We start from the raw sequence: 23,436 nt of genomic DNA, 5'->3' as shown, positions 1-23,436 counted from the left end.
AAATGCAGTTATAATACTGATAACACTGATAATTTTGGTCACTTCAGTATAATCTGGAATGAAATTTTCATATTATTTCATGTATTATTTGTGCCGAATGCATTAATGGATAAGTGTGCTAATATGCCGACTAAGTCCCTCTACTGTCCTTGTCTGTGCTCGGTTTCCATTGAGATCAACCCACAGAAAGAGCATGGATCAGAATATAAACGAGACGGAGGGAGAGTGTGGGACAGAGGCATTTCCCAAAATGATTTAACTCCATTCACTTTGCTCCATTAGTCTCATCCATCCCTCCTTTCTGCCAGTGTTTCATTCTCAATCTCCCAAACTGCAGTCTCTGCAGAGTCTGTATGAATGACAGAAACTACCTCTATCTCTCTCATTAACCCTCTGGAACCATCAACCCACGACTCAACAGTAAGCACAGCTATTTTGGGTCAGCATGAACAACAACAGTCATACAGTCATTTGTGGCAGATGGTGCTTCTGCTGTCAAACACCCAAACAGACACAGACACACACACACAAACACACACCACTTCTTGTACCCAATTTACATTTATAATCCTCTGACAGGTAAGGCAGGCAGTCTTTGCTGGGTGTTAGTGAGCATGATCTCAAAGCGGTTACAGTAAGGCGTGACAAGAACCTTAATGTGATGCAACAAGAGCTAATGTAATGTAACACAGCATAAAATAATATATTAGAGCAAGACACAGTGGGAGGTAAGTGAGGAGAACAGAGAAGAGGAGAGGTATGCAGTAAACAAAGATACTTTAGCTCATACGCAGCTTAGTGGAGGAGAACAGAGGGAAGCACTTTGGAGACAGCCTGAGGGGACACAGCATCCCTTATGTTTTTTATGATTCACATATCTGTCTCTTAATATGTCTATATAACTAAGGACACAGCCGCATATGGGCATATGGGTGCTTACTGGACCACCAAGCAACCTGTTACACACTCACACATCCTGCGCGGCAGTAAAGCTGACAGCTTTGAAATTAGAGCTCAGCCAGCTGCTTTGAGAAAGGCTAAGAGAAATACACAACAATAAATGCACGTCCCCTGTGGTGCATGCAAACACTTACCCTGAGGGTAACCCTCGGACACATATAACATATTTTTACTATTAAAAGCACCAGTTTTAAAAGAAGATTTAGTTGAAGATATTAGCACAGAGTAATCTTACTTTGGACCACATAATTCTAGATTCATAGCCAAATCCTTCTCGATTACATGGTAATATCTTTGTCATCCAAAGCTCTCTTACACACCAGATGTAGAAAAACACATTCAGTATCATTATAACTGGGGCCTAAAGTGACCTGTCACTAATGCTGATTGGTAGAGAAAGCAGGAACAACTGAGATCACTCAACACTGATTAAATCCTGACGATAATAACTGTACAGTACATTACTCATCCATATTCATCAAGCACTGACATGCATCTGTTAAGTAATCACAGCGGGGGAAATATAGACATGGGTGTGAACAATGTCAACAATACTGTATAATGTGCTGCAGTAAAGCACAAGCAATTTAAGTAATGGGATTGCTGCTGTTTATAGGGATCAATATGAATGATGAATAAAAAAAAAACTTTTACACTAGAGATAGCACAGGCGGCTTGTCTGAGTTTCTGTTTTATGGGTTATTATTACATCATGCTGCAGAGATACCTAGTGTAACAATTCATCTTACAAGAGTATTACAGTAAAACAAAGGGGGTTTCCTTTAATCTGTTTAATATGTACTACAAGACGAATGACATGACTGCAGTGTTTTCTCCAGCTGTACAGATGGACGGGGGGAAATGGCGGCCTGGCTGAGAAAATACAGAGGGTTAGTGGACTGAATCAGGGACTTTGGCCAGCTTTGGGAAATGAGTGGGCAAACAAAATGACAGACTCAGCCCTCTGTCCCTTTTGCTCTCCCTGATCTCTTGTTCTCTTTTCCCCTCTTTATCAGTGTTGATGCTCTCAATCTGTCACAGTGATTGCCTGACGGCATTATAATTTGCCTAAAATGAGCCATAATGCGACTCGTAAATTTAATTTTGTCTCAAAACCAGATTAACCCATATGACAGGATGCACATGTGTATCTGCGCATCTGTGCCAGCGTGTGTATGTGTGTAGTGTGTGTTTGTGTGTGTATGTATACAGTATGTGCTTGCCAAGAGCCTTAATCCGGGAGCGTATTTTTGAGAACGAGAAAAAAAAAATTCAATCCCTTCAAACACTGCCCATGGATGCAACCAGTCGTGAGAAAGCCAAGCACATGGACAGGCAAAATCAGCAAGTTGGAAACACACACACACACACACGCACGCACGCACGCACGCACGCACGCACGTACGCACGCACACACACACACGTCAAACCAGGATTGGAGAAAAATGAATACATGTGACCATGTGACAGGTCCTCATTACAAAAATAGCAGCTGCTCTCTTGCAAAAAAACACAACGTTGCATACAAGCAAGAACATACTGTACATACATACTAGTAAAAGATTCATAATTTCCTGGCGCTTGTTGATTTTCACCAAAATATATTCAATTTTTTTCAGAAAGGAGCCGATTCGTTTAAACCAATTTTCATCCAGATTATACTGCACACAAAAACCCAAAAGTTCTGCTGAAAGGAGATGCTGACCAATGATCCCTTGCAATGAGGACACTTCAGAAAATCTTCCAGTAACAGTATGTGAGGCAAAAACTGTGGAGCAACCGCAAAAATGCTGCTCATTATGCACTTCCAGGTGAGTAAATAAATAAAGAAACAAGGAAGGGTAAAAATGCAGGGTGGTTGCATTGCAGTTTGTACTTTTATAATCCAATTACCACCCAGATGTTTGGGATTGTTGGTTTTCTAATCAGTTTTTTTCATATCTGAATTAAAGGGTAATGAATTTTGACATACAGTCGAAAATAAAAATAATGATCCTATGATCATTCATTCTCCCTCTCAGTTAAACATGAGCAAGCAGGTGATCTCATCGCACGCACTTTCACACACACACACACACACACACACACACACACACACACACACACCTTCCATCATCTAAACTCTCCTATTGCTGTCAGTGGCTTGACATTTTTCCCTGGAGAGCGAGCGGCAGGCCTGCTCAGACAGACAGTCAGACAGACAGGTAAGGTTATTAAATATGTATTGCAGAGCAGTGATAGGACACCGGGGGCCATTAGCCATTATAAATATATAATCTAACTCTGCTGCATATTTCAGCCTCCTGGACGAATGGCACCCGAGCATACAAGCCCTCTGATTAGCATCCCAATGCTAAAATGCATCTCAATTAGACTGAGTGTCAGCCCTCATTTGGTGAGGCAGGGATCGAGATGGAATGGACCAATACATAAAAGAGCGAATAAATAAATAAGCACGGTGCAAGGGGATGGAGGGAGTGGGTTGGGGGGATTGGCAGGAGCTGGGTGTTGCTGACCAACAGCGTGCAGGTTTGCTGATAGATTGAGTGTGGTCAGGCCTTAAACTTTAATCACCTCTGGACTGTTTAATAGCAAAACAAGGCCAGTCTCTCGCTTTCCCTCACAAACTCTTGTGTTATCACTCTCCCCAAGCTACTTTATTTTCTCTCAGCACCACCTTCCACCTGTTCTGTCTCTTTATCTGTCTCAAATCCCTTGTTACCTCCGCCAAGGAGGTTATGTTTTCAGTGCTGTTTGTTCATCTGTTTGTCAGCAGGATTACGGAAAAATTACTCAACCATTTTTCATGAAACTTTGTGGGAGGGTGCAGCATGGGTCATTTCTAAAAACATTAGCAAATACGGCACAACTTGTGAACTGAGAGCATCCACAAACTTTCGACTTATGAGGTAGTAAATACCACATGATGTTCAAAGAGCGAATAAATAAATAAGCACGGTGCAAGGGGATGGAGGGAGTGGGTTGGGGGGATTGGCAGGACTCTTGTCGTGCTCACGGTTAACACGACTATTTGAATGCAGCATTAGCACCAGGTGGCAACCCTCCAGGGCTTTAAAATGAAGCGGAAAAGTGCATTTCCTCAAATGGCCACTTGAAGCTGGCTCCAGAGGCGTGTCAATCCCCATATTAAATGCCCAACTCAACAGCAGAAATAAACTGTTCACCACATGGACGAAAAGAAAAAAATGCTTTGTCTAAGTAGCTAATTCAGACATTTGTGTAAATGTTCGCAGATGAATTTTTGTAAAACTAACCACTGTTACATTTTATTTGGCCCAAAGTAACGCATATTTAAGGGTGGGGAGGCTTAATTGTCGGGCTGTCAGGGAGGCGTCACTACAGTATATGATTCGGATCCACCCCTCACTTCTCCACGTCTCCACGCTCCTGCCCAAATATGGTCACCTCAAAAAACAGCCAAAATGACGAACTTGAGACTTCACAACAGCAGTCCGCAAACCAAAAGGTGACGTCACACTATGTCCATTGTTTTATACAGTCTATAGTTGGTGAGGCATAATCAGCGCTAAGTGCTATATGAGCACTGCTAGCATTTGGCCTTTGAGGTCATCCATCTTTCCCATCTTTGTACTTATCCCTACTATGCTACTGCCGCACCCATTCTAATCATCATGTTATTCTTCACTCTTTCCTTCTTCGTCTAAATTCCCTGTTTTTTCTAAAGAATCTTCCCTTTCTATCCTTTCCTCCTATGTTAAGACAAATCTCCTCTGTCTCTCCGCTACCTCTGGCTGACTCCATCTCCATCATTTGTGCATCTGAAGCATTTTACTCCAAAAGGAGACCTCCACCATTTAAAAAATGACAAACGCTCAAAATGACTCTTGGCATAAATTCAAAACACTCCAGGCTATGACTAGAGTTAGAAGTAATTTTCAAATCTTTTGCTTCCAAAATGGTTATAGGACAGTCATCTGTTTCTCACACATTGACTGATAACTCAGAGGACCTATTTTGCCAAAATTGATAGGTCATGTTTTGGCATGATACCCTGCATTCCTTTGCTTGGTTTCTCTTTATCCTGCTCTCTCCTTTCTCCCTGTCGTCCCCATTGCTCCCTCTCCTGTTACTTTCATCGCTTCTTCCCTCTCCCCTTCCTCTCATGGTGACAGAGTGTGACTCTGAGCGTGTTGACAGCTAGCCAGAGGGCCTGAGCCCATCGTAGCGGCCCCTGGGGAATCAATCATCTCAGCCAGGATCAATACTAAAGGACCGTATCCTGGACCGGCCACTGACTTGGCTGGCAGCGACTGACTGATGAGGGAACCCACTGCTACACTGGGCAAAAACAACATTCAAGGCAGTGCACACACACATTTAGCATGCACTACTGCACAAACACTGAAATGCACAAATACACTCACACCCAGATATAGTGCCATCAGTCACTCTGAAACAAATACATACAAATGTGTTTGCTCCATGTGGGCATGAATGCATTCTCATATACACAATCTGCAATATCCATGATAGGACCTACTCTGTCTAGGACAGCCCAGCATGTATCCTATCTCAATCCCACCCAGAGCAATTTCTGTCTGAAACAAAATTTGGTCAACCACAATCACTCTCAGACTACTTCCAAATCTTCAGTTTATACTGCAGAGGCCTGATTATGGGACACCTTATCGAGTCTGTATTATACAGCAGCACAACATCAGCCGGCTCTATCCATCACCATGTGGTCCTCTGTAGGCAAAACCACCACTTGTCACTACAAGCAAATTAGACAGACATAACAGGGCTGAAAAGAGGTAGGGGGTGGACTCAGATTGGTGTGCAGGATGTGTGATCATTTTTGTGGATTGCACTTTCAAGGGAGCCTATTATCTGTATTTTCTTTATAATATATATGAATATATATGTGTATGTAGATATATAGATATATGTTTATATTTATATTTTATATATATATATATATATATATATTTATTTTTTTTATTATTATTTTTTTTATTTAATGCAGCCTTTAACAAGGCTGCATTAATTAATCAATTAAAATTATGTAATTTTGTGTTCTGTTTATGAATATTTATCAAAAATGTTTCCTAAAAGTACTACTAGTCACCTCTACAATATTGTCACAATATCAGTTGAGGTGTTTGGTCAAAAATATGATATTTTAAGATTAGTTTTGGCTTTTTGCCTTTATTTGATATGACAGCTTCAAAACGAAAGGGGCAGAGAGAAGCAAATTACATGCAGCAAAGGACCAAAGGTAGAAATCAAACCTGCGGCTGCTGTGGCAAAGACATACACTACATACACTATAAGTATTGGGCCACTTACACATTATACCTACAGGAGCTTTTATGACATCCCATTCTAAATCCACAGGCATTAATATGGAGTTGGACCCCCCTTTGCAGCTATAACAGCATCCACTCTTCTGGGAAGGCTCTCTACAAGATTTTGGAGTGTGACTGTGGGAATTTTTGCCCATTCACCCTGATTTTTAGACACCTGTGGCAATGGGACTGAATGAAAAACCTGAATTCAATGATTAAGAGCTGTGGCCCAATACTTCTGTCCATATAGTGTACATAGGGCACCCGCTCCATCAGGTGAGCTACTGGGTATCCCATATGATATTTGATTATATACATATCACCAGGCGCTATGTAGCCTAAACTGCTACATGTAGCTACATGCTAACATATTGAAAAGATGTAATTTTGGCTGCTAAATTTATTAATTTCTCCCCAACTGCAGACCATTCCGACTGGAACATGGCCGTTTGTGAAGAATTCCACATCAAAATTAATATGTAAAAGCTGACAGCCCTAGTTTAGAAACTTTTACTGGTAATTTTTTATGGTATAAAGTGACCTGGAAACAATGACCAATCAGCAGACTTGCTTTTTTCTGCAAAGGGACTTAAAGAGACAGGTGCTAAAACAGAGTGTCTCAGACAGAGGAAAAATGTAGGTGTTCCAGCGCAGACAGCATGAGGTAAATAAAGTGTTTTAAATATTAAAACATGTAAACATGTTCAAGTAGACACCCAAATTACAACCTGAAAATTTTTGTAATAGGTCCCCTTTAAAGACACAAGACAGACAAAATCATGCGTCTCTGGCAATTATGCTAGATCCAGTGCACATCACTTAAAAATAAAGTGGGCCTGGTGTGAAAAGTGACACACCGATGACAGTGAGACTGCAGAATTCTAAAAACACTTCCTGTCTTATCTGCCTAAAACATTAGGTGATATTACCTCTGCTTCTCCACTGGCAGACGGCAGGCATCATCTGTCACATTAATATGGATAACACTTATCTTTCTCTATATTCACCACCAACACCTACTGAGTCGTGAACGGTGTACTCATTTTCTGCTTGCAATAAGGTTCATGGACGTTCTCAGTCTGGGCGGATAGGGACTGTCAGTACCACAAGGACAAAAGACAACCAACACATACTGCCAATGACTACAAATATGTGTTTAGATCAATTATATTTTGCCTCATGACTGTTTAATCTTGGCAAGTGTGTCTTAAAGTGACCTTTAGAACTAAATTCATTGCTGCCACTTTTGCTGATTGTAATAAGATGGTATCTGACCGGGGTTCAATGCACTGATTGTAATGTCAGTGGAGGTGAACATAGCAGCACTGAAATTGTGTTTCACAGCATCATCATTAAATATCCTTATTGTTTCCTTTATCTCAGTAGAAAATAGCCTCCCAAGGGAAAAGATTGCTCAGAATAGTAGACACAAATATCCATGCTGTCTCTGAATGTAAGCTAAAGGAGCATATAATCTTAAAGTAAGATGATTCTTTATTCTTTAAATCTAACAACCAAAAAATGAATAGGATAGATCAGGCAAATATTCACAGTTTTGATATCAATTTTGTAATATGTCAAATCAAGTCATTTTTCAGGGTGTCAGACACTTATATGTAATGCTTTTTACGACCTTCTGAAGATCATTTTTAAACAAATGCAATTGTGATTTTTGGACAATTTTTTTTTTTTCAAATTCAAGTACAGCACGTAAGGTTAGTAGCACTAGATACTGTACATATTCCCATGCAGAGGTAGGTTTTATGTAGGAATATGCTTATTAGAGTTAGGTTAAGCTACATTTTGACAACAGTTAAGTGCAAGTATCAAGTAAAAAGACAGTATTGGGTTCAGTTGTTGGTTTAAAGATTTTTAACATCAGAAATGTGGAATTCCATGCAGAAGAGCTTGACTCATCTTGACAAAAAGAAATTAAAAAGGGGATAAATTAAACTAAATAAAAAGTTTGCGCCAAGTAAGATTTAATAAATTTAAAAAAAGTTTAATGATTTTTTTATGGCCTACTATTTATCATATTGAATTTAGGGCATTGATCTGCCCACCCCATGTTTCTATATAAATCAATGAGACTTGACTTGAATGTCTATGTATGGTGCAGTTAAGCAAATAAAGCTTAAATGCATGAGCACCAGTATATCCTTTCACCATTTGGTTAATGCTTTTATCTGGAGTGCTTTACTGGATTGCCTTACAGGGAAGGGAACATTACCCTTGCAGTATAAGCGCCGCACTTTTATCCACTGTACTGTATCAAGATAAAACCTTTGAAGCAAAGGACATCCTTGCTGGTCATAAAGTACAGTTGGAACAGCTGCCCGGTCTTGTTGCTGGGCTGGAATTACTCACTGTATAACAGACCTTTTAATGTGATCCCAACCTTTAAGTGAGAAGCAACTAATGCTCTGTAGGATTTCACACAGAATGAGTTGGCAGTTGTTTGGTGCTGTGCACATCCCTGATTAGTTCTTCACACAACTGTTAAGCCCCATATTGGTTAGCAGCTCAGTGCTGAGGCCTGTAACTGGAAACAAGACTAGCTCAAAACCTAGTATATGGCTAAACCATGTATGACAGCTTTAGAGGGCATTTCGTTTGAATAGAGGAATTTAAATTTGAAACAGAAAGTGACAGGCATGTACTCAGTAACAGATTTTTGTTTGGCTTGACTTTTGCTAGTCATGGTCCAGACCAAAATTGAAGTACATACATGTTAAAATAAAACACAGGACAAAAAGGGAACTGTTTTTTTTGGCGCTGTACCCACTGATCATTTTCCTATGGATGCATGCGCTTGTAATATTTCTCAGCTACGGTTTGGCTCTGTGCTCCGTCACCCGTCAACTCCCATCGGTTGCAGTTTGAGTGCAGCATGGCACAGCACTGCCAGATCAGCCGGAGTGGCGAGACCGAGGACTTCCCAAGGTAATTACAGAATCACATCACGTATCAATACAGAAGGAGTAGAAGTAATAACTCCATTCACTCCGGTAACTGCCAATTTGGTGTTCCACGCTATTTCCCGTCTATGGTTGTCCTTATAAAAAAGATCATTTTGTGGTTTTCCACCTCCATAATTAGCTTCTCCTTGTCCATGTTGTCAGTAGTGACCTCTGAAAACCTCTGACCTGTTGACTCCAGGCCTGGAGCCGCTCATTGTGACGTTCTGTTGATGTAGTGAAGTGAAATACGATCAGACGATCGCTCCCCTCTTAAGCTCTGGTTGGAGAGGTACATTCTTGCTTGACAAGTGGAGGCTGTGCAGCCAACGGCCACTATTGGAGCCAAGTTCTGTCAATAATGACAGCTTATGAAACTTTCCATCAGCAACAATTACCCAAAGGAGAATTCTGTCACCATTTCAATCAGTGTCTTATTTACATCTTTTCCTCATAATGCTGGTGGTGTCCATTCTGACACTGTAACACGTAATTATGAAACTTTTAAATAAATTTAAGGCTTGTGTTATACAGACATAGCTGTTTCTGAAACAAACCTATGAGGTGATCATCTCTTTCCTCCATCCAAAATTGCCATTTCAACTGTGGCTGGCTAGTTAGCTAGCTAGCATGCTAATTTCACCTTGGTTTCATCCTGACATGCCAGTAGTTACAGAAAATAAGCCAAACAAAGTTGTCCCTCATCTGATGATAGATATGTAAATTTCCATGCTGTGACAAGAATCTATGGTTGAAGCATTAAGTTGTTGCCCATGCAGTGGCTGGTTAGTTAGCCATCTTGCTAGTTCCACCATGCTATAATGCCAAACTGGTTGGCGCTGTCAGCACCTATGTATTTTGAAAGAGCAGCAGACAATTAGAAAACACCAAAGCTCATGTCATCACTCATTCTGAACAGTGGTGTAACTCCATCACTCACTCACTCACAGACAGGCCCCTGCATCTATAGGGCTGGCCTTGCCTCTATGGTCCAGCCAAAAAAAACAAACACACCTTGTCTCTGGAAGAGTTGGCTGCTGACGATTTCCGTCATGGAGGCAACCTTCTGTTTCTGGAGTTTCTCAGGGGGGATACAGGAGTAAAAGTCATGCAGCAACTCACTGGAAGGAGAAAACAATAGGCGGTGGAATAAATAAACAGCAAGATACAAGCAGAGCAACAGGTTTGTTTTCCTGAGAGTAAGCACAATAAATATTCAGGAATAACTTTCCACGGAATATTACATGTTTTGAATTTTAAAAAAAATCTCCTTGCTGTGATTATTCCCATAATGACATTGATTCAAAGATCAAAACACAGCCACTCCTTCGTACATCGAGCATCTCACCTTTAAGGTCATGAAATATGCAACCACTAAAAGCAGTGTGCAGCATAGACATGAGCAAAGCCGTGTATGCTGCATGAAAACAAATGAGCCGAAGCCTAAACACGCTTTAATGAAGACACAGGTTTGAGTCGTCCTCCGCCCCAAATTCAATTTTAGAATAATTAAACAGGCTGGTTGCGCACCCTGATGCCACTTAGAAAGATTGAATGCTCAGAGCAGGGCAAACCCTTTGTCTCCATGTTTTTTCTGACTCTCGCTTTGTCTCTGTCTCTTTAAATTATGACTCACAGGTTACAGAAGCACTTTCGGTAATGGCATAAAAGAATTAAATGCACCACCTCCGCTCTCCAACACAACAAGAAGGTTTGTATGACTTTTGGTGTGCATAAGCTGTCAGGAGGACACTCCAGGGCACAGAGGTTCAGTGCGGACTGATCAGGCCCACTAATCATCTGAGCTGAATTTAATTAAAACCCAAAATGTCAGCCCATTACCCAATGGACATACAAAGGACACTTAGAGCAAACAAAGCACATGCATAGCTGACAACGTCTGTGCTTGTACCAGTCGGTGGATCACACTACAGGTGAGTTTACAAAGAGCAAGAGTGTGACTACACAGAGACAAAGCTTTGATGTCCACCTCTTGCACAGTGATTGTAATTCACACAGCTTGCCTTTGGAAACTGTGCCCGAGGCAATTCTGATCAAGAATGCAATGGGGACCTTACTTTTAAGTTTAGATGGCTCGGGTATATTTGTGAGTGTGAAGAACTGCAGAGGACAGACAGTACGGATAAGTGAATGTGTGTGTGAGAGAGAGAAAGAGGAAATGAATGACACAAAGTGAGACTATGTGAGCAGATTTTTAAACTCTCTGCCTTGTGTCACCTTTCTACCTGTGTATGTGTGTATTTGAATGTGTGTGTCTGTGTCGCGGGTGTTAAAGGTAGCACCTGTGTGACACTGTGTTGACATCAAGCCACTCCAGGGACGGAGCTGGCAGATGTGGATAATCCACAAACCCACAAAAGCACACACAGGTTACAGAAAGGTGAGAAGAGAAATTATGAGGACGAGGGCATTTGAAATGGAATGTGGCCAGTCAAGAACATCGATTAACATCCTCTTTTGGTAAAGAAACAAGGTCATACCAAGTCATACCAAGACAATGGATCCATGTGAGGTTGCTGCATTGCTAGAGGACGAATAAAGTGCCTAAAATCTCTACTTTGAAAAGGGTGTTCCAGCTGGTGAAGTTTATACACTGGGGTCATTTCCTGGGCTAAACTGTATATTGTAAGCTTGATTCGGGGTCAAAGAGAGGTTAAACAAGCCATTCCCAGTCGTTTTACTCTTCAGGAAGCTGAGGATAAACCTGAGAGAAGAGGTTAAAATAGGTTTTGTTTGATGGTTTCACTGAAATTGTCAATTCACTCAGGGGCGCACGGAGGAGGCACAGACTGCGTTTGAGTGTGTGTCCTTGTGTATATGTCAGTTTGATGGGATTTTTATCACCTGATAAAGAAGGTAAGGATCAACTAAGATGGAATGTGTGGGAGACAGAAGGATGGGGGTCATTGAACAAAGCCAGGAGGAAAACTTCAGCTCAGTTGAAAGCTCCCATATATCCCCTCTGTCAGTGTCCCTGAATGAGACCCAAAATAAGGTGCATGTGTGTGTATGTCTGTGTGTTAAAGGAAGGCTTACCTGAGGAGTTTGGCATCAAACACTTTCTCAACATCATGCAGGACTGTTGGCAGGTACTTCAGCGCAGCAACCTGGTGACACACACAAACACCACAAGTAAACACTGTTAAAATCCTGTCTTAAAGGGCGCCCCAGTGGCTCACCTGTTGGAGCAGACCCCCCATGTGTCGGTTCGGTTCCATCCTTGGCCCTTTGCCTCATGTTGTGCCCTCTCTCTCCCCCTTTCACACTATCTCTCCTATCAAATAAAGCGAAAATCCCCCCAAAAATATTTTAAAAAATAATTTTACTGTCTTTTTAAAAATAATTTGTGGGTGTTGGTGAATAGAAGGTAAGTTTCCCGTCACATAGTGTCCAATCACTGTGTGAGAAAATACCTGCTCTATGTTTTGCGGGACGACCTGTGTGTCTGCCTGACTTTTAGTGACTCAGTCTGTTTCAATGTCTGTGTTGGTGTCAGTAGTGACAATGTGAGAGACATGAAGCAGCAGAGTGGTGATGTAGTCCGGATCAGAATGAGAGGTAACATTAAAGAAGCTCGAGGAGGAGCAGGAAGTTGAGATCTGCATTGTGTTTCATTAATAGTTCCGCTTCCCTTCATTCACTTCCCCTCAGTCCTTACTATTACCTAACAGATTATGTGGCATCTAGGCCAACTGGAGAGCAGAGTTAAATCAGGGGAGCCGTGAAGGATTTAAATGAAACACACCTGCCCTTGTAACTATCATGATCAACTGCCAGCTGTGAGCTCAATGCTATACTGCTTTTTACCAGTCATCAGAAATACTTGCAGACTCATTTAAAGAGGCAAAGGCGTCATCTGCAGACAACTGCAAAACATATGGAAATGCTTGTTTGTGATCTGTATCATGATGTATCAAGTATTGTTGCAATGGGTTTATGATATGCTGCAAAACAGCAAATGTGTGGAAATAAACTGATCACACGATCTAAACAGTGCAAAAACTCTTAGTGAATATTACCGGGACTTAGCCATATGACATTTTTCAGTAAAATATCAAGCTATCAATGAGACTTCCTTGCAGCTGCTGACTTGTAGGTCTGTAAAGGTCTGTAAAGGTCTGTAAAGGTAGACCTACACACACACACACACACACACACACACACACACACACACACACACACACAAGGCCTATAAGATATATTAAAAAAGTAAAACTGAAAGGAAGTCAGATAATTAATTTATTACATTTTTTAAGTATTTAAGTTTTATTCATTACTGCTTTCTAACAGTGCAAGTATTTATTTGCATCAATTCTACTGAAGTGCAATGTATTGTGGGTGATATGCACATCTGGAGTGATCTTCGTTGTTGACTTGCTCCTTCAGCCCTTCAAGAGATGATCTCCCTAAGTTCACTTCAGTTTTTCAGACAAATAAAACGACCTTTGCTAAGGCAGCATGGTATCTCCCGAGGACAAGCTTAAAGGGAAAGTCAACGAGGGCATGTTAAACGAAGAAAAACGCAGCCAGGGTCAGACAGGAAAATGTAAAAAATAAAATAAAAAAAGGAGAAGAGGGGTGAGAATAAAGACAAGAAGAATGAAAAGAGTGCTAGGTGTTGAAGTACTGTGTGCAGGGTGAGCATGCATGATTACCCTGAGCAGCAGAGTGGTGGTGTAGTCTGTTCTCATCAGGCTGTTGATGGACTCAAACAGCCTCCTCAGTGACTCCTCAAACTCCGCCTGCTCTTTTCCCTCATACAACCTAGGAGGGCAGAAGGAAAATTAATGGAAATGCAACAGGAAAAACAGAAAAGGGGAGAAAGACAGACGCAGAGCGTGATATGATTGGCAAGGGGGGTGGGGGGAGGAATCGAGGAACGAATTGAAAGATGAGAGAAAACAACAAGGGGGCTGAATAATCAGTAAAGGTGGAGCGAGGAGAGACAAAATGTCAAAACAAGGGTAGCTGACAAGAAGCTTAAATTGTATGTAAATGTTGACAGGAAGAGCCTTATTTATATTTTTCAGTGCAACAAAAATATGGTAAGATAATTGAGAGTTATTTTAAAAAGTAAGATTATTAAGTTAAATACAATAAAACAATGTAGAAATGTGTCAGATGAACATACATTAATGGACAACTCATTAAAGGTTTTGTTCTGTACTTTCTTCCTTCACTCCATCACTAGAGCCAGAAGTACATTAATGACATATTTATATCTTATAAATCATAACCCAAAGGATCATGATGCTTAATGATCTGATGCTCTTACAAAGAGTGACAAAGAGGGCAGCTTAAAACACTGTTACAATAATAAATACAAGCAGACAAATACAACTATCACACATTACAAAGAGCGAGCACAACCTCCAGTTAGAATGCAATACAAAACAATTAAATACATTAATATCTGCAATGATCAAATTCAGCGAACAGCCACATAGACCAAGAGTGCTATTTTCTCAATCTTTTAAAAGTGACTTAAATTTCCCCATAGTGATCAGTAATAAACAGGATAGGTTATGATTAGCCGCCTCACATCCATACTTTCATATAAAACCCTTCCTGATGATGAAATATGGTAATTTGGTATATAATTAGTAACATCTTTCCCTAGAAATCTGCTTATTGTGACTTCACATAACAAACCTACCATTTTTATCCTCCCTTGACAGATTAGATTTTTAGCTTTTCAGCATTTTCTTATGTATAAAAACAGCCAGTGACTCCACAGGGATGTGAATTATTCTGCTGTAGTTGTATTTCATCATAGTTTAAATTGATTCCAATTTAGTAATGATCGTGTTTTTTAAGTTATCTTCATCCAGCCAGTGCTGGCTTTCTCTATGCTAACTCAGAGGGATCCAGCAACAAGTGAAATTACTCTCTCTCTCTTGTGTTTTTATGGAAATGAAGCATCAACTGAACTGGCTGCAGTTCCCTATTACTTCTTTCAATAATATAGTTGAAAATGCACTGAGCATGAAAGTGTTATAGACTTAAACTCTTAGAGGTACAATGTGCAAGATTTTCCTGTAAAACAATGTATAGACTCATAAAAAAGCAATCCCTCTCAGTCATTAATTTTGACCCACTAATCTCTGTAAAAAGATTCTGCATTTGTATACATAATCTTAAGGTTACGGGAGAAGATTTTGGTGTCAGAAGTATTGTGGTTTCCATTTCGAGTATATTGACAATCATGTTTGAATTTCTGGTAAAAAGCCCATGTAGAGAGGCCATACACATGGCCAAAATGCAATCTTGGAACACATCAGCTATGTCTGACAATGCACTAGCTTTATATTAGTTTTTCATGATTTATCTGCAATCATATTTAAATATCTGTTCATAGAAATAAGCTGAAAAGTACCGGTGCATGAAAGAGGAAGTCCTGGGTCAGATATCCGCTGGCTAGATCGTATCAGCCCTAATATTGGCCTTCATCCCCAGAGTCTTAATGTCTGCAGACCAAAGGCCGTTATAGGTTTGGAGATTGATGACCCACTAGTGTGTTATCTGCAGAGATCCTGCCGCTTGCCTTTATTTTCTTCTTATTTGCTATGTTCAAGATGTTTCTAAGCATATACCCACCAGCCACAGCACCCAGCTGAGGTTGGGACCTTATAAAAAGGTAGCAACCAGGTGCCAGACCTTAAGCAGCACCCATACAATAAGAAGCTACAAAAATCGCGAACACAGTTAAAAATAAAAAAATGCAAATAAAGCTAATCTGGGCTTAGCTATTACTTTTACTGACACACTGATTACAAAGAGTAGCCGTCAATTTTTGCATAGTATTGACTACCTTTAAGTCAATAATGCACACAAATGAACTACATTTTATTGAAGTGATGTGGCAAACCAACACAGTATTATTATGACAAGATAAAACTAAACATTGATAAGTGCTGTCTGCTGTGATTATAACAATCCTCCCCTGACTTAACAAAAAAAGGGCTATCTTTGTAATGCTATTCATATCACATTCAAACACCCACACATCCCTCTACCATCCCTTCAGTCTAACTTCCTCCAACCCTAGTAAACTTGTCTCATCCATCTCTCCGCCCCTTCTTTCCCTCGTCTCCTCACTATCGCTGTGTGATTCAGCAGAGCTGTACAGCTGTTAATTACAATAGAAGTTATAAGTGCTGGAGGGAAGGATTAGCATGTGGCACACAGCAAATTTAGCATGTGGGGGAGGGATTAGGCGGTAACACACAGAGGTATTATCACTGGGCTCTTTGCAGAGTACAGTTATGATTACAGACGCATTGTCCTGCTTAATCCACCAGACCTGTCTGTGCCTGAATGTGTGTGTGTGTGTGTGTGTGTGTGTGTGTGTGTGTGTGTGTGTGTGTGTGTGTGTGTGTGTGTGTGTGTGTGTGTCTGTGTGTGTGTGTGCGCGTGTGTGTGTGTGTGTGTGTGTTGAGAGATGATGTTTGGATGTGTCAGGGTCAGTGTTGTCAGGTTTTGCACTCACACATCACGTATACGCTTTACTAAATTAGTAATACTCAGTGCAGTATAGCATGTTACAGCCTGTAGGGAACCACTTTAATGCAACTCAAAAGATGTGTGGGACCATAGGCTGTTGCTAAAACTTCTCGATACACACACACACCGCACGCACACACACGCGCACACACACATACACACACACAGACACAGGCACTCAATAGCCACACATGAGCATAACAACATGAATACTTTAAGCTAGCTCAGCAAACTAATACTGGAGACAGATGGAGAGGAGAGATAGAGAGATGAAGGGCAGTGAATCAACAGGGGGGAGGGAAATGTGTGAGGGACACTGAGGAAGAGTCTGAAGAAGGGAGGGAGGGGGAGGAAAAGTACAGAAGGAGGACGGCTCAATCGCAAGTAGTAGTGGATAAGAGGAGGAAAAGGAAAAAGGGACAACAAGGGAAACATGTCCCTGATGGAATATGAAATCCCTGTTTCATCAAATCAGTCACAAATGTCACCTTGTTATGATTTATAATGACGGTATCATCCCCAACTGGACCAATAACTGGAAATGTTCAATGCTGCAATAAAGTAGTAGTCAATGAGCCAGACCCCCAAATGTTTGACCGTCGTGCCAGTTTGAAGGGACCATGTCTCATGGTGATTTTTTTAAAAGGTTTATGTCCCGCATTGCAGCAACAGTAGCTATTTATGTACTGTCACTCCTTTTTTCATCCATCTGTCATTACATTTTTTTTTTACCATTTTACACAAGGAGCTAATATCAAAGGAGGTAACCTACACAGAATATTATGAAGTAATATATCACTGTAAAGCTTAGAGTTGGATGAAAATATTTTTATATTTTACTTGTTATGCATGTTCTTTAAATTAACTGTGTTACTCTTTAGTTAACATCACTGCACACCACCCAGATCTGGTGGGATACAGACAGACAGCCATGTTAACACGTAAAAACATAGCGTCAATTTTTTAGCTGCAAGCCTCTTTTAGCTTTGTTAACTGTGTTATCACTGTTAGCTCTGTTAGCACCGTAAGCAATGTCAGCTTGGCCAGTGGTGCTAAGACAGTTAACGATGATAACAATAATCATAAATGACTGGCGTCTTAAACCCGTTACCCGTTAATGGGTGTCAAGCTATTGAAAGCATCATTTTGAAAATGACATTTCTACTTTGACTATAATTTATCTACCAGTCATGTTTTAATGATGCTGAGGACCACAATTTGACTACTGACCTATAACCCTGCAATATAGCACATTATGAATGCCTCTGCATATGCTCTTATAACTAATTTCATGATGATCTAACATGCCTATGGATAGTTCCATCATAAAGAGTACGAAAGAGCTTTCTATGATATATTAAACCATTTCCAACAATAGCAGAATTTCTTAGCAGAATAGACGTAACTCTCAGAGCAGCTGGTTTCCAAGAGAATGTTAAGATCTTTGCACTGGACCCTGTTATTGGTACAGCTGTGAATGGCTTTCACAGCAAAAACAAAATTATACAAAAACTCAAATCCTGTCCGGATAAATTATTCTCTACCAGGTTGAGCCATTGATTTATATAGTCCCACTTGCACCCTGCTGTTAATATAAACATAATGGCTGTTGTTGCATTTAATGAAGTATAAAGAGATCTGTTGGAGTTTGAAATGCAGGTATTTTGCATTTTGAGCATGGACAAGTGGTGCAGGGACCAACATAGCTGCGATGCATCAATAAAATATAATAAAAATGTCATTGCTCCTCTGAGACTGATGGCTGGGACTTTTATAAATGCCGGCGCAATGACTCACACAGTTACCTTGAGTATTGTTCAATCCTATTTGTGTTGAAGAGTTTATTCATGCAGACAGAACAAACGCTGCAGACCCCTTGGGCCAATCAGTATAACTCTGGTCAGTAAAGTCTGGGATTTCTGTATCCAATGGATGGAATAAATGCTGTACTATGATTACAGCTTTCCATATAATGAATGATTTGTTATTATAAACTATTTCTCATTATTCTAAGACATGGTTTATCATTACCAGATAGTATGTCTTCCTATCACAAGATAACAAAATTAGAAAGCCTAGATATAGTGATAACTAGAAAAGATTACACAATCATAATATAAGATCTCATAAGAGACAAAAGCAATCTCCTAAAATTAAGACCTTATCACATTAATGAGAAAAGATCTTATTAGATAACATTCTTATTTTTTTCTGACAGTATGAATGCAACATGCGCTTATAGGAAAAGCGTGGGAAAGAATTAAAGAGGAGGAATGAAGAAAAAAGAGAAGGTGGGAGGAGGGATGGAGAGTAAGAGGACGAGCAGAGGATAAGACAGCATAGAAATATAGAACATAGCAGGTGCTCCAAGGAGAGAAAAAGAAACAGATACAAGTGATAAACTAGACTACAGGGAAGTAATGTGAACGCTTTGGGGTGTGAAGGACAGGAAGAAGGTGAAGGAAAGAGCGAAATCTGGTACAGCAGCGTGCTTTACATATTTTTGAAGCAAACATTACATGCTCCTAATAGACTTTGCATGAACACGAAGCCGATTTGACAAGCTAATAAATCTTCAGTGCCGCCTGTTTAACTATTAATGACTGCTAGTCTTGATGGTGATGATGATGGAGCCTTACAGATGCACCTACAGCACAAGTGGCTCCCTGGAATATCCGATTCTCTTTTGGCATGGCAAGGCCTTACAGGAGGAGAAATTTCTGAAATCTCTAGATGCAGAGTAAGTTGAAGTCGTTGGCTGGGAGATGACAAATTGAGTTACAGAGAAAGAGAAAGGAAAAGGAAGACTTATCGGTTCTGAGATACCCAGGGGAGTCTGGAGACCGGAGCTCAGTCAGTCCAGGAGCAATGGAGATATAATGTGGTGCAAACACACAAAGACATGCATTTAGAAGTGCGCTTAAATGTATAAGTTTTGTATAAACACATGCCCACACATGCACATAAAAAGCACACACAAAAACACTCTCTCACTCACCCATTTGGGAATCTACACTAATACATCCACACAAATCCGCAAACTAAATAAATAAACACATCCACTACATCGATAAAAAAACAAACCAGTTTCGACAAACAAAGACCTTGATGCCCTCTACAAGATTAAAAAGACAGACCTTCATTGACCAGTGGACTCCAAAAGACAAACACACACACATACACAGACATAGAAAGAGATGCTGCTGCGATTCAGTTATAGAATGGGGGTGTAATGATCCATCATTATAGATGTACAGTATCATGATCGACAATATCAGTGATTCAAAGGTGAAAACAATCAGCAGCAGTCAGATAATGGCAAGCGGCCAAGAGAAAGACGATAAGATAACGCTATTTACTCTGGAATAAATCAGCAGTGTGGAAATAATTTGGATTACTGATAAAATACAAGTCAACAGACAAAGCACATCCTATGTGTAAACAACACCGTTATGAGATAAAATATTCAGGAAACACGACCTGCCTGGCCAGACATCGGGCATCTCACTCAGCTAACCTCTTGCTACAGCAACATAAGCAGCTCTATTTCAACAATGCCAGGCTAAAAAAATTTGCATGTTTGTTGAAATTGAACCATAACGTTCTGTCAGCAGGCTCAGTGAATGGTAATTAAAAGTAGAAATGACACATGTAAATTGTCAAGCTATGAGTAGAGGAAATGCCTGCTGGGCGCTAAGCGAAATTATGCAATTTTTAAGTGCTTAAGATAATAATGGATGACTAGCAAAAATCAATAATTTCGTCTCATAACAATCACTGGCCCCTACACTGAATCCAATCAAAATAGTTTCATGGCAGACTTTGTGATATCGTCCAATACTCTACTGTTGTCATAAGAATCAATATATCATACTGTGATAAAATAGGTGAATTACACCCCCACGTCTGACAGAGGCACAAAACTTATAACAACTGCTACATAAACCTTCCGTTCTTACGTGAGCGAGCACTCATTTATGCACACAATTTTGATTTATATACTAAACATCCACACACATAGGTACTCAAGTCATCCATAGGGAAAGCACATAATACTTGTGGTGGATCATGGATCTGATCTGTCAGCATCAATTTTTGTGCTGCAGTAATAAATGGTGTTTACACTTATCGTACAGCGCAGCTCCCGGCTCAGCACAGAGGGTGTCATAAGTCTCTCCTGCAGGAACTTTTTTCGCCTGGTTTTTCGTTGTCTGCTCATTCAGCAGCCCTAACCCTGCCCTGTCATTAGCTCTCATTTGGACGCTGCACTTCATCATCAATGCTTATTAACAATGTTAGTGCTGTAATCAGCAGCCTTTTTCTCATTTAGCTGTCAAAAATGATTACTCCTGCTGTGTCACTGGTCTCTGTGTATGTGTTCAAGAATTTGCATTTTTGTTAGTCAAAAAAGAAATTAGTTGTCATTATCATAATGATCAGTCCACAAACACTCACTGGGAGTAGAGCATGCGCGAGCGGACGATGAACTTGAAGATGTACTCGAGGGCTTTGAGGGTTCGGAGGATGGGCTCACACTGTTCCCCTCGGCTGGACACATCCAGATACCTCTTTAACACCGACATCAGCTTTCTGGAAGAGATGATATGAGACAGACATAAGAGAGAGAGAGAGAAAGATAGAGAGAGAGAGCGAGATAGTGGATAGAAAGGAAGAAAAGGAAACAGAATCAGGACAGACAGAAAAGAGGAAAGAGGAAACAATCAAAAGAGGAAAGAAGAAAAAAATCTAAATCATTCAGTCAGAATTGTCATTCCTTTTCTGACAATCCACAGGTTGGAAAATTAATCACCAACTCCATTTTTCACTTCCATAGAGCAGAAAGACAGAGTGCAACAGAGTGAGAGTGAAAGAGCGAGACAGAGAAGGACTGGCAGCGAGGTGGAGATGGAAAAATGGCAAAATAGTATTTCACACCTCAACAGATGTACCTTTCACACAGCTCACAGACATTTCTATTTGCCCTCAGATGCATGGTGAAAAAATCATCCTCCAACACATGCACACCCCACAGGCGTCTTTAGACACAGATAAATATTCTGGTGTGTCAAAGCAGTTGGAGAGAGGTGTGGGTGGCGCAGAGTTCAGTATGAGTTTATGACCTACCAGCATTTCTCTGCCCAATCTCCCACTGCATCAGCATGATGGCAAGCAATAATAGCATATTTATGACACTTAAACAATACTGTGGGCATAAGGACGACTGAGACTTTTGGCTTTGTGATGGCTCTATCTCCATGAAAGGGCAACAGAGATCACCCACTAACTGGTTTAAAACTATCCAATCCTCTTAAACAATAAAAGTCCCCTTAAAAAATGAACTTTAATCTGGCCTCACTGCCGTCAGGGTGGCCTTGAAAATATTACCAACGTTATTACCATTCAGTCTCCGCTGGTTTTGTTTTGGTGCATGGCTTAAAGGCAAGCACAGGAGGATTTATTCTTTTTTAAGAGCAAGAGATAGGGAGTTTAAAATGTAGTGAGAGGGAGTTAGAGAGTTTTACATAACAGCCTCTGGGCTGACAGGCGTTAAGCTACAGTGACCCTCTTAAAGAGGGTGAACACCAACACACTGGCGGGGGGTGGGGGGGGGGGGTGGAGTGATGGTAGAGAGACAGATGAGTAGATGTAGTGAGGAACAGACAGGCAGGGAGACAAGCAGTTAACAGAGGAGGAGAGTCGCAGGGATAATTGGGCAAAGACAGCTGAGAGGAGGAGAAGTGGTTGGGGGAAACCAAGAAAAGATTCAAGAGGGAAAGAGAGCAGGAAGAGTCAGAAATTCTTTTAATTTCCTAACTGGAGCTTTGGCAATGCAAACAAATGTTGTCTCCAGCGTCCACTGAATCAATTGAAGTGAATTAGCAGCGAGTAAGAAGCAGACTGAAGTGTTTGGGGTGCATGCCTGAGTGCTTTAGCTGCTGCTCCACAGAGAGGCAGAGTTAAAACTCTAATCCTGTTCATTCAAGTGCTCCAAAGGCCAACACACACACTGACCTCCAGTGGCAGCTGGATACAGTGCACTGCTCAGTCACTTAACATTAGATCTTCAGGTGACATTTTATTTACCACAACAGGATTAACACTTGTATACCTTTGGCATGAAGTATGGCATACCTGACAGGATTATGCATGTGATTCAGAATAGGACAACCCACATTAATGCTGTCTATGAATTTCTGTCGATGTACTTTAAGCTGCTCTGTTCAACTTTCTAGGAACAACAAAACAGTCTGTTTTTTGGCTTCGTGACAGAGCATTATTGACATTATCTAATGGGATTTAAAAGATTTCATAATTCCCAAGAGAATTGGGAGAACTGCATTATAAAAGAGCATGTAATCCATTTGAAATGCAAATAAGAACACTGCTGATACACTGCTTATGTTTTCACACAAATATGTTGTTTTTTGTATGTTTTTCGACATGAAGAACACTGCACACTCGTAACTGTCATTACATGTCCTTGAGGTCATACCTAAATTATGTACTCAGCTGGCATTTTATGGAGCCAACAGTAAAATTATTTAAACCTTAGATTGCCAGTAGCACTCTGTGAGTTTAATTGATAATAAAGTCTGCTGCGGCAGATTCAAAAAGGAGATGACTTAGCTTCTTTCTTAAGATATTAATTTGGATCTTGCATAAGC

The 23,436-nt window shown here is 40.5% G+C and overlaps 1 protein-coding gene across 1 annotated transcript in view; it reads right to left on the bottom strand.

The window, feature by feature from the left end:
• Window positions 1-23,436, bottom strand: part of dock2 (dedicator of cytokinesis 2) — a 141,515-nt gene that overhangs the window by 93,593 nt on the left and 24,486 nt on the right. Inside the window, exons 21-24 of the mRNA XM_088081072.1 lie at window positions 21,227-21,361; window positions 13,924-14,032; window positions 12,305-12,375; window positions 10,262-10,368 (exon numbers count right to left, since the gene is read on the bottom strand). Coding sequence (XP_087937198.1) covers window positions 10,262-10,368; window positions 12,305-12,375; window positions 13,924-14,032; window positions 21,227-21,361 — 422 coding nt within the window. The remainder of the gene's footprint in view (window positions 1-10,261; window positions 10,369-12,304; window positions 12,376-13,923; window positions 14,033-21,226; window positions 21,362-23,436) is intronic.

This window comes from Plectropomus leopardus, chromosome 8 (assembly GCF_026936395.1).
Source record: "Plectropomus leopardus strain MGB_pleo_1.0 chromosome 8, ASM2693639v1, whole genome shotgun sequence".
Taxonomy (NCBI): Eukaryota; Metazoa; Chordata; class Actinopteri; order Perciformes; family Serranidae; genus Plectropomus; species Plectropomus leopardus.
The sequence above is the reverse complement of the archived record's forward strand: the minus strand, read 5'-3'. Positions and strand labels throughout refer to the sequence as shown.